This window comes from Castor canadensis, chromosome 15 (assembly GCF_047511655.1).
Source record: "Castor canadensis chromosome 15, mCasCan1.hap1v2, whole genome shotgun sequence".
Lineage (NCBI taxonomy): Eukaryota > Metazoa > Chordata > Mammalia > Rodentia > Castoridae > Castor > Castor canadensis.
The window spans coordinates 31,568,909-31,581,272 of NC_133400.1; the positions used below are offsets into that span (position 1 = coordinate 31,568,909).

General features: G+C 37.6%; 1 protein-coding gene across 2 annotated transcripts in view; it reads right to left on the reverse strand.

Moving 5' to 3' along the window:
• The window catches only part of Fto (FTO alpha-ketoglutarate dependent dioxygenase), a 391,597-nt gene that overhangs the window by 266,544 nt on the left and 112,689 nt on the right, over window positions 1-12,364 (reverse strand). For both annotated transcript variants that reach the window (XM_074055988.1, XM_074055989.1), the window contains exon 3: window positions 3,419-4,037. In XM_074055988.1, the coding sequence (XP_073912089.1) occupies window positions 3,419-4,037 (619 nt within the window). The remainder of the gene's footprint in view (window positions 1-3,418; window positions 4,038-12,364) is intronic.

Consider the following 12,364-nt stretch of genomic DNA (forward strand, 5'->3'; position numbering starts at 1 on the left):
AAAATAAACCAAAGGGGGATGATTGGCTCATTATAAATCTACAAGAAGATTTCCCTGGGAAAAGGTATTGACAGCAAAGTCTTAAGGATCTTAAGATTCAACTGAATTTAATTTCAACAGGAAGTAATCACTTCAGAATCTGAATTCCCAATGCAGTTTACACAAACCTCTCTAGTGGCAAGCCACACACTCCAAATGACATCCCTGCTCACATCACTAAGGAACTTTGTGATTTGGGCAAACTACTTCCTGTCTCCCCTCAGGGGGCTCAAATCGGGTCACTTCCAAAATTTCTTCTACATTCAAAGTTTTGTCATTTCAAAATTATAATCCCAAGAGCACATCTTACATTACTTAGCTTCTCAAGGCAGGAAGAGCACTTGATATACCTTTGGATTCCAATATTGCCTAAAGCAGCTAATTGAACTTCCCTTAGCAATTTCTCAACCAACATGCTCAAGAACACAGAAAACAATACAGGCTCTGAAGTTTCTACTCTGTGACCCTTTAAAGTCCTACCCAACTCCAACCAGAATTTAATTCAAATGTCTTTCTTCAAGTCCAACCTTGCCATAGTTCTGGCAGAATTATAAGGACACCAGAGAACTAAACCAATCTCTTGTCACTTGGAAGAAACACACTCACCAGAAAGTTGTGAGGTGCTTGGTTTGTATACCATCTGACCCAAAATCAAACCAGTAACAAGCCAGAGACCTAGAGAAAGGTTCTTTTTCATAGAATATACACATCCAATGCAGTTCAATCATTTGCAAGAAAGTGCTGGAAACTCTACAGCAGAAATTAGGAGAAGTGAAGTTGGAGGTAGAAAGTGTCCAGATCTAAAGGGAGAGCAAATGAAACACTACCTTCACCTTTCCAAACCTTAAAAGCCCAAATCTCAAGGCAACTTCAGCACTAGGAGAGGAATACTGGTTCATGAGTTATATAATCTTGGATGTTAAGGCACTGAGGCCACAGGTCCAGATTAAAATCATAGCTCTGCTAATAATTAGCTATGTAACCATGAACAAGGTGGTCTCATGTATTAAATGAGAACATTGGTACCATCATATATCGCTAACGACAGGCATATGTTCTGAGAAATGTGTTGTTAGGCAATTCCATCATTGCGGGAACATCAGACAGTGTACTTACCCAGCCCTAGATGCTATATATAGGTCAATCACTTCATGCAGCCTGTTGAAGGAGTTATGAGGTGGGGTAACCACGACAAATAGAAAGTTACTGGCCACTTAAGACAGAAGAAATTTTTACAGTATATTTCTTATATAAGTAAAAGGAGTGCATTCTAAAATAGCAATTAAAAGTACAGTATAACAAGTACAACTGTTATAAATCAGTAACAGTCATTTATAATCATTATCAAGCATTATATACTATACATAATTATGTGTGTTATAGGTTTTACAACTGGAAGCACCATGCATTTGCTTATACCAGTAGCATCACTAAGACATATCAATTTGTGCTACATTACAATGGCACAAAGTCCCTTGGCAATAGCAATTTTTCACCCCTAGTATAATCTTACAAGACCACAGTCATATGTGTGGTTGGTCATTGATTGGAGTATTATTATGAGGACCATGACAGATCTTCATCACTAGCTCATTCATTGGGTTGTTGTGAAAAAGATGAAGTGAGTTTAAAACATGTCCAATGCTACAACTGCCTGTCCCCAAAGTACATGCTCAATAAACAGGTACTCTCAGTACTGCTGCTTCTACTAGAATTATGGGAGATCCAGATATTACAAGAACAAAGGAATTACACCACTCTTAAGATCAGAAGTCTGCAGTTACCACTTCCAAAATGGTAAATGAAAATATAAACATTTCTATATACGTAATCTATATCTGTATTCTTTATCAGCCTTACCTGTTCCTGACCACAGAAAGTATTCATGAAAATTTTAGATGTTTTTCTGAAAGGTATTCTAGGTTTCAAAACCTACTTGATCACTCATGCCAAGAGAGCACAATAGAACGATTAAGCTGCAGAATAACTGAGAGCACAAAGACTCTTTGCAGCAGTTTGTGCTATCACATGCACTGGTGCATCGTTGGAGGGCCTCCATAAGAAAGAAACTAACAAGCTCCACTGTTGCTTCACATCAGACTTCTGAGATGCCATAGTTCTCAAATCCCTGGCAAGGCCTTATTAAAGATTAGAGGATCATGGTTGTTTCCATTAGAACAGCACTGAATCCCTTCAAGGGATTTTCTTAGGTCAGCATCATTATTTGAGATGTCAGGGATACTGGTGAAATTTCTAACCACTAAACTAGTTCCTTGTTTTGGATTGAAAACATAAAGCAAAATTAGAAACTATATTAGTTATCCTGGGGAAATTTTTGAGACTTGGAAACTGTAAGAAATTTAAGAGTACAATGAGAGTTTTTTTTCTCTTACATCCCTTTTCACAAATAGTCTTTTCAGTAAACAACAATTCAGTAAACAAGTAAATAAAACAACTGCAGATGTCTGAAAAACACTGACTTCAAAGTTCCAGCTCATTCCCAAAAGGATACCTAGAACTCTGATTAACTGAACATCTCTCAATAGAACAGATGGAAGAGCTAATATTACATGGTTTCCTTTGTCAAAGAATCAGGTGAAGTGGAAAGCAACAGTCATGCTGCCCTCCATATTCAACTACCTTTCTTTATAATCCTGTTGTGAGAAACTATGAGGACCCTAACTACACAGAAACTGAACAGAAGGAAAAAGGGGGGTGGGGGGGACACCACTAAATGGTAACCTCTGAATTTCTGTTCCAAGGGGATCAGATTTCAGAAAATACCAGAACAAGTTTGCCACAGCCACCCGAAAGGTTTAAAACTGCAGAACTGGGTTGGGGACTAGATAATTTCCTGAAAACAGGAATGTCTGCTTATAAAAGTTACCTCAACTGCTTCTGGCAAGAAGGATAATAGTAAAAAATGGTATGAAGCCAAGAACAAGTCTATACCTGACAAGTCACACCCATCAAGATAGTGATGTCAACCATAATAGAGTATTTTGGCAACACAAGAATGTGCACCTATGAGAACCTGGAAAGATTCGACATATTTCTGTCTTCCTGGCCCTTTACCAGCAGGTTAATTATAGCAACTGTACAATCTACTTAGAGCTTTAGAGAAAGGCAGTTGGCTGTATGAATCCAAGATGCTGCACTCCTAGGCATGGGGAAGACAAAATGACAGTAATGCTTACATGCAAAAAGTATTCTGAGTGTAGTAACAATGAACCAGAGAGCATAGCTAGATAAGAAAGCGGTATTTTCTGCAGACACATGGGTGAGACAAGCCTAGAAAAGAACATACATGCATGTTTATGGATGTTTATCTTCAGAGCCTAAATAACTCTGGTCAGATTATAATCAGAGAAGACTGTACCTTCACAGCTGTAACTGTACACTGCCACCGCTGACCTGTCCACCAAGTTTTCATCATGATGCCAGCTTACTGCCATTTTCCCCATGCCAAAATAAGGCTCCTCTTTCAGGTATGGCATTTTCTGAGGATCCATGAAATTCAGCAAAGTGACATTATAGGCCGCTCTGCTCTTAACGTCCACTTCATCGTCATAGGATGACCCCATGCCAACCCTGGGGAACTCTGCTATGCACACTGGCACAGCATCTTCATTGGCCTTTTCTTTGACAGCAAGTTCTTCTAAAGCCTGGATGGTCTCTACCTGAAGGTAGTGATTAAGCTTCAGGAAAGTCTGGCATGCAGCAGCGATCTCAGATTCAGTGTAGTTCACATTAGAGCCCTTCACTGGCCAGGGCACCGTGAACAGCCTGGTGTTCAAGTACTTGTAGGTGCAGCCTGGATTCCCAATGAGGATGCGAGATACCGGAGTGAGCAGATCTTTGCCTTGGATTCTAACCAGGTCCCGAAATAAGCAGCCATGCTTGTGCAGAGTGAGAAAGGCTTCAGGGACCTCTTTATGGAGCTCCTCGGACACACTGCCAGCCTCTCGGAGAATCAGTTTAGGGTATTTCAGCTGCCACTAAAACAAAAGCAAAGCAAAAAATATGTGTTGATGGATAGCCACAATTTTATTATTTCTAAAGGTGTGTTTCTTTGAGAGCAGGAAGGGAGGGAAAAAAAAACTACCAAGTGGCATTTCCAAACAGGATTCATATTTCCCTTGCCTAAAAGAGAAGACTAAATAAAACAAATGTCATAAACTTTCCAGTCAAGTTTAAACTCAAGCTATTAATAATCCTTAACACAGATTTAAAAAAATAAGAATAACCTGGGTTTTGGCTTTCCAGGCTTTCTCTGTGACTATTTTTTCAATCTCCACCTTTGGCTCTCCAGAAAACACAATTTTAACAGGTATCAGTCTAACTGATTTATATGCATTAACTCATTTTTCACAACTTCACGCATAGTATTACAATCTCTAGTTTATAGATATAACTACAAAGCAGAGAGACATTTTAAAAACTTACTCAACACCACACAACTGGTAAATATCAGAACTGGACTTTGAAGCACTGGGCTACAGAGTCCAGCTGGCTCCAGAGCATACATTGTTTTGGTTTTTTTTTTTCTTCTTCTTTTTTTTCTCTTTTCTTTTTTGGCAGTACTGGGGATAAAACTCAAGGCCTTGTAAGCACTCTACCACTTGAGTGATACCCCTAGTCCTTTTGCTTTTAGTTCATTTTTCAGAGAGGATCTTATGCTATCTTTGCCAAGGTTGGCCTTCCGCCATGATCCTCCTACCTCTACCCCCTGAAAAACTGAGATTACACACATGTGCCACCATGCTAGGGCCAGAGAATACATTCTGAACTACTAGAGTGTACTGCTTCTTAATAAATGACAAACTCACTTTTGCTCCAACGTTTTCAGTGAGAGAGAAGTAAGACACAAAGCCCCAGAAACACTGAGCCATAACAATGCTGTCCCTGATTAATGTAAGTGCCTAAGATGTATTCAGCAAATGTTAAGTGGGTAGATGGATGGAAGATGTAATAATTCTACTGTTGTTATGGGAAGACAGTACTATAAGACAATTCTCAATTCTCTTCCCTAAAACAGAAATGCATGGGTTGATTGATGCAGTTTAGGACTGTATTAGCTTCAGGTTCTTAGCACTTGACATAAGAATACTGGTATCTAGCCAGAATTCCCCAGTGCTTTACAATACAATTGATTTTTTTAAAACCACAGCACAGGATTTTACATTTACCCTTATATAAAATTTACCCTGGATTGGTCTCACTAGTTTTAGGATGAGTCTTTGAGGAAGATTTCAGACAAGAGCAACGTATTAACCTGTGCTCCTACCGCTGTGCTGATCACTGTGCTTGACCTACCTTCCACTTATATCTTTACTCAATAATTAGCACTTATCTGAGAAGCGAGACCATTTATTCTTCCATAAATTTCTTTCATTCAACATGTTTACAGAGCATCTACCAAACACCAAACAGAAATAGGGTTTCTGCCCTCACAGAGCTTTCTACTAAATCAAGTTGTTAAATCAAGAAAACCAATCCCAAATTATGTTAAGTATTAGGACAAAAGCAAACCAGTACGAAACCTGACATTAGGATAGGAAGGAAGGACCCTCGATCTAGATGGCAACTAATCTGAAATCCTGAGAAAAAGAAAGCACCAACCACATGACAAGCTAGGGCAAGAGCCTCCCAGGAAGACAGATGGAAAATGCAAAGGCACTGAGGAAAGAGACCAGCCTGTGCTTAGAACAAAGAAGAAAGTGCACAAGTCAAGGGCAGAGTGATATGCAAGGAAGAGGAAGAAGGAGACAGAGGCCCAAACACACCAAGCCTTGGAGGTCACAGAAATCTGAAATCTACTCTATGTGTATTGGATGTTTTCAAGGGAAAGAATACTTTGATTTACATATTGTAAAAATCACTCAGTTACAATATCAGGCATAGTTTGTAAAGAGGCAAATGTGAACAGGGAAAAATTCTACTAAGAGTTATAAGAACTATCCAGAAGAAAAGTGATAAGAGCCTGGACTAAGAGAGAGACTGAAATAAATTGACAGATTAAGTATTTTTAAAAGCATGTGTTGTGAATTAGATATAGAGATGAAGAAAGGAAAGAAGTTAATGACTTCAAAGTTTTGGATTTAATAACTGAATAAACAAATTTATTTTCTCTTTTCTTTCTTTCCTCTTTTTTTGTTTTTGAAAGAAGGAAAACTAGGACAAAACCAGAATAGCATGGACAAAAATAGGGAAAAATAAAAAGTCCATTCTGGAGCTGATCCATTAAGATAGTTAAGAAAGCTCCAGGTGAAAGTAGCAAAGAGGCAACCAAACAACATACTTAGAGCTCAGAAGAGAAAGCAGGGCTAGGGAACTCAAGGTGGGAGGTGTCGGTACAGACCTGGTTGTGAAGGCATAGAGATCACTAGGGAAGCAGCATAAATGCAGAAGAGGAACAAACATCAACAGTATATTAAAGCAGAAGCCAAAGAGAAAGACTATTGAAGAAGGATCAGGTCTAGTAAGATGAGGGCAGAGGTCACCCATTAAAATCAGAAATACAAAATCATTGATATAATTACAAGCGCAATCTCAGTAAAGTAGCAGGGATGGACATCAGATTGGAGTAGGGTGAAGAAGAGGAAGTGAAAATGGCATATGCATACATATCTTTGAGAGGTTTTGCTATGTAGGGGAATAGAAAAACAGCTGTCAATAAAGGGGAATGCTAGATCAAGAGACAATTTCAGGGGAAGACACCGAAAACCACAGGACCTATTGTTACACTATGGGAATGACAGGAGAAGAGGCTGATGATGCAGAATAGAGGGTAAGTAACCAAAGGAGCAAAGTGCTTAAGTGTCTAGAGCAGCATTCTCCGAAATGAGGAATTTGGAGATTTGTAAGGCAATATATGAGTTGGGGAGAGGCAAGGAAATAGCAGAACTGTTACTTTTAATCTAAAAGGAAAGAAATCAAGTTCTATTCAAATTATGTATGCACAAATACATATGTATACATTCATTTGTAAATACATACATGGCTGATATGAGTAGTAGCATAAAGTAGACTATCAGCACTGTGCAGGAGTCTCTTCAAATCTGCCCATGAAGCCTGCTGCGTATATCTCTCCCCAAACACACATTCAGATGTTCCATGTTGGTAGCCTGAAATTGGCCATGGTGGGAATGTTCACACACAGAAGTCAGCAGACACTGAAGTTCAAGGGTGAATTTTCCCCAAGTGAACCAGTGGCTAAACAAGGTTCATTCCTGACAAAAGAATGTGATCTAAGATATTTGGGTAGAAGAAAAGATACTTCCTGTATTAGACAACACTGGAAAGAGAAAGAAGATACAAATGTAGACAGGATGGTAAATTTGATAATGGGCAGATAAGTTCCAGAGGGCTTTTTATGTTGATTATTTCTATGTTTTTGCTCTTCTTTTTGTTTTTAGACAGGGTATCACTATGTAGCCCAGCCTAGCCTTGAACATGCTAGTAGCCCACAGGCTGGTCTCGAACTCACACTCCTCCTGCCTCCTGAGTGCTGGAGTGACAGGCATGAGCCACCACTGTTTGTTTTCTGGGGATATATTGGGGATGTGGTTTTTGTTGTTGTTGTTGTTGTTGTTTTGATGATGGGGGAGCCCTTTAATTTTCTCAGTGAAATACAAAGTGAATCGCTAACAATGTGTACTAGTTAGAACTGTTTGACAAATAGTTCTAGAATCTTCCCCTAATACCCAGCTTTTTAGACCCAATGTACAACTTCACTTCCTGGCCCCGTTATAATGGAAGAAACATGTGATTTTTCTTTTCATTGAGTAATGATGACTGTCACTTCCAGCCTAGAGCATTTTATTACTAATGCAAAACCTTCCAGAACACTTTATCCCTTTGGCAAAGTAACCACCTGGTGGCTGCTTGGATCCCTGAGTTACTTTAATGGGTAGTGACTCTCTGCCAACCCACAAATGATATGTAAATTGGACAAGAAATATTGTTGTGCAAAGCCACTGAGATTTGAGGGCTATTTGTTACTATGGCATAATCTAGCCTTATTCTGGCTGATCCAAAGTATAGGAAATAGAAAGCATGCAGGAAATTAAAAGTATGCAGAAGAAAAATGAATTAGTTAAGTTGAATACAGAAAAATGACTTCCCTACGTAAACCTAGTAGGACTGGTCAGCTTCTTTGAGTGCCTATCTGAGCTGGGTGATAATGAACTGAAAGTAAAAAGAGCAGAGTCATGTGGCATGTCACTATGAACTGTCACTGAGACTCTCAAGGATCACTTTTGGATTTATAGTTTCTATACTTCATTTATTTCAGTTGGAAAAACAGAAACAGTAATATCATACTTTGTATTTACATAGCTTATGAAGACAGCAAGACAATCTTGTGAGCAGACTGAACATTCTGAAGCAATGAACAGTAATTCTACTTTTACCACTAACTGGTTATTTTTTGAGCAAGTCCCTAAGGTACCAGTGTACTCTAAGCACCAGCGTACTCTAAGTATACCTAACAAGCAGGAGTGATTAAGAAAGAAATGACTCCATAGTTCTTTAATAATTCCAGTGATCTCTGAGTGGTCCTTAGTATAAAACATTTTTAAGAATAAGATAATTTCCAAGAACTGTGTTTTACAGCACAGTCCCTCTGGAACCAAGAAAGAAAATACCAGAAAAACTGCATGCACATTCATAAACAGAGTACTGGCTGCTCTTGGTCAGTGCATACTGGGGCTCAAGACTATGCCAAATGTATTTAACACAGGAAAGTTGAAAATATCACATATAAATGCCTAGACATTAAGGACAGCCCAGTAACAATAAAATAATAATGACATGGGAAAGTACCCAAAACATTTTATTCACTTATCTCTCATGTCCCTTTCCCCACTGACCCCAACTGCTTCTTTTCCAGAAACCCTCCTGGGCTTGGACCCTCAGTGTACCCACTGCAAGGCAGGCTCTTCTTCCAACTCCACACCTGCCCGGTCCTTTCCATCCTCCAGGTCTACCTCAAAATGTTGTTTTCTCAAGGAAGCAGTCCCTGAATAGGTAGCCTCTGATACCATTCATCCTGTTCAGTTGCTATTCAGTTGGTAACTATGTACGTATTTGAACTATTATTTGTTTAACAACCTGTCCTGCAGGACTGAACGCTTTCAGAACCAAGCAGTGGTAACTTTATTTTCCACTGGCAAGCACTGGCTCAATATAAGTGCTAAAGACTTCTTTGTAAGAATTAAAAATACCCCAGCTACTTGGAAAGCTGAAGCCAGAAGATCTCTTGAGTTCATGAGTTTGAAACTAGGTTGGACAACACAGTGAGGCCCTGTCTAAGGAAAGGAGAGTGGAAGGGAGGAGAAAGGAGGGGATAATAAGCTTTAACAGCAACAGAAAGCAGATTAGTGGATATCTGGGCTGAGGGTGGGAAAGAGGCATGCAAAGAGGCATAAGGAAAGGATCCTTTTGGGGGGCTAGAAATGTTCTAAAACTACTATCATGATGTTTGCACAATTCTGTAAATTTACCAAAAAATTATCAAACTGTATAATTCTGAAAGGTCTATTTAGTGGTATGCAAATTAAACATATATACAGTTTATTAATAAGCCTTTTTAAAGATTGATACATGTGAATATACAAAATTTTAAACCTTTTGTGTAAAAGGAATCATAAGCAAAATTAAAAGGCAATGCTAACTATCAAAAAAATTTGTAAACTACATGGTAAAAATGAGCTTAATATTCTTAACACACAGCCTTTACAAACTTACATAGATATAGATATACCCAATTGAAAATTTCACATATAAATTAGCAGAGAAGGCTTCTAAAATGTAAGAAAAAAATTAACTGCACAGAAGTCAGAAAAAATACAAATTAGTATAATTGATATTAAGTAACACTTTCTGCCAAATTTGCAAAAAAGAAAATTTCATAATAGTAGTTCACATTGTTGCTGAGGGCAAAATTAAATATACTGCTAGTGTATAATTAGGAATATAAATTATCACAACCTTGCCTAAAGCCAATTGGATAATATTTATCAGAAACTGAGTATGTTCATATCTTTTCATTCAGTTAAAATTTTGCATGTTAAGAATTTACCATGAAGAAATCATTAGAAATACAGAAAGATTACAAGAGCATTCAGTATATTGTTACTCATAATAATTAAAAACTGAATCCACCAAAATGCCCAATACGGAATTAGAGGGGAAATGGTATATCCATGTAAAGAAACACTAAGTAGCAAACATTAGAATTTTTATATCACTTTATGAAAAGGATAAGTAACAAACTATGATCGTGCAGGATATTAAAAATAAGATTAGTTACACAAGAGGATTCCAGTTTCACAAAAACAAAAATGCACATGAAAATACAAAAAAAAAGATTTCAAAAAAATATGGTCAAAAGTTGAAGGTGGTAATCTCTAGGTAGCATACGTTGGGTAGATTTTAATTCTCTTCCTTCGACACCTAATTTATTTTCAAAGAAAATAATTATTTTATTTTCAAATTTTTTATTTTTATTTTCAAATTTTCCAAAATATAACATGTAAAACACTTTTAATTAGAAAAATCAAGAAAAGGAGTTTGCATTCAAAAATTCTTAATTTTCATGACATTTCTTATATTTAACAGAAAATTCTTTGTGATGATCCTGAATTATCAAAAACCTCCAGCAGAACTTCTACATTATTTGAATCTGATTTGTACTGTTGTTCAAAGCTCTAAGGAATTTTTACCATAGTGAGAATAATTAACAACTGGTTAATTTTGTCACTATTTTAAGGAGAATGCAAATCCCAACCCAAATGTCCTCTTTTGTTATTTATTAAGTCATTAAATTACTGCCTGACACACACAAAAAAAAGTGGAGCATTTGTTAAGATTTTTCTTTAAAGGCAACAGGTAACTTTGGAGAAGCACTGAACATTAAATCATTTGAGTTCATTCTGTCAAACAAATAAGCTCACTTTCCATTTTGGACAGGTATATGCAGAACATCAGATATCACACAGTAATTTGGAACAGCTGTTGGCAGGTTTTCAAATATGTTAGAGTTTTTTTTTTTTTCATTCAATCCCATTAAAGTTTTTCCAGGGAGTATTCAGTTATGAAATTATATTAGTAGTTGCCTGGTCATATTCTACATTTCTTGAGACCCACAAATGATTCTGGGCATAAATGATGATTATTCAGTTTAATAAGTATTTGGAAAGGTATGTGAGACATAAGTACCAACATGTCAGGTCTTACCATGGCTGAGAGATGCAGAATGCTAAGGCTCTCTAGAGATTAGGCCACATTTTCTGCCTATTTTAAACCATTATACAAAAATTCTACCTTTTCATCACATATCAAAAGAGGTTCTGAAAGAATTTCGTCATAATAGAAGTCAGACATGGTGCTAAATTAGTAAGATACCAGTTTACAGGAGGCTCACTGAAATGAAGCCAATGGAACTCCACCTTCAGTAGAGTAAAATAAAATTTACAACCATTAAGTGACTTGAGAAGGGTCCTTGACATCAAGATGTTGGGAAACTCTGATTTCAGGGGAGTATACTTCTAATCTGACTATTCATATTTTGCTGGTAACACTTTCTACTTTGCATGCTACAGCAACTTGCACACTGTCATAATATTTTCTATATAATTTCTGATGAAATTGCTTAAAACTTGGCAACCATCCCAAGACTAAAAGGCTGCACACTTATTTGGCTCAGCCTCCAGCTGTACAATGCCTAGCTGTGTCTCAGACAAGGCACACTTCCCAAGTCCTGCTTAGGCTGGGCTCTAGCCATCACAACCTGGCTGATGAGACACAGGCTATAAAGTGACACAAGGATGATCCTTCTTTCAACAGTTCATATTACTTCGTGTGTTTATTTAACATTTATCCAATATGTGCAATATAAAGTGTCACAAATATAATGATATAACCTCTCATAGTTTAAGCAGTATGGACAGCAATGGAAACTAACAGAGGAAGGCTTAGCGCAAAAAAGTATGAGCCCATTGCTATGGGAGTAGGGAATAATTAGCAATGGCAATGTGGAAAGCTTTCATTTATGGAGTACATATCTATGAAGCACATACCATTGAAAAGTACCAGGTGCTGGGAATACAGAAGAGGAAAAAACATCTGCATGCTCTCTGGGAGCTCATATTCTGGTGAGAAGATCCAGATATAAGCAAATAAATAAAATATACTGTATTTTAGATGGTGATAAATGCTATGGAAAAAATAAAGCCAAGGTAGTAGGTCAAGGGTTGCTGGAGTGAGTGTGGCTCTTTTATACAGGGTGGTCACAAAAGGCCTCTCTAAAAAGGTGACATGG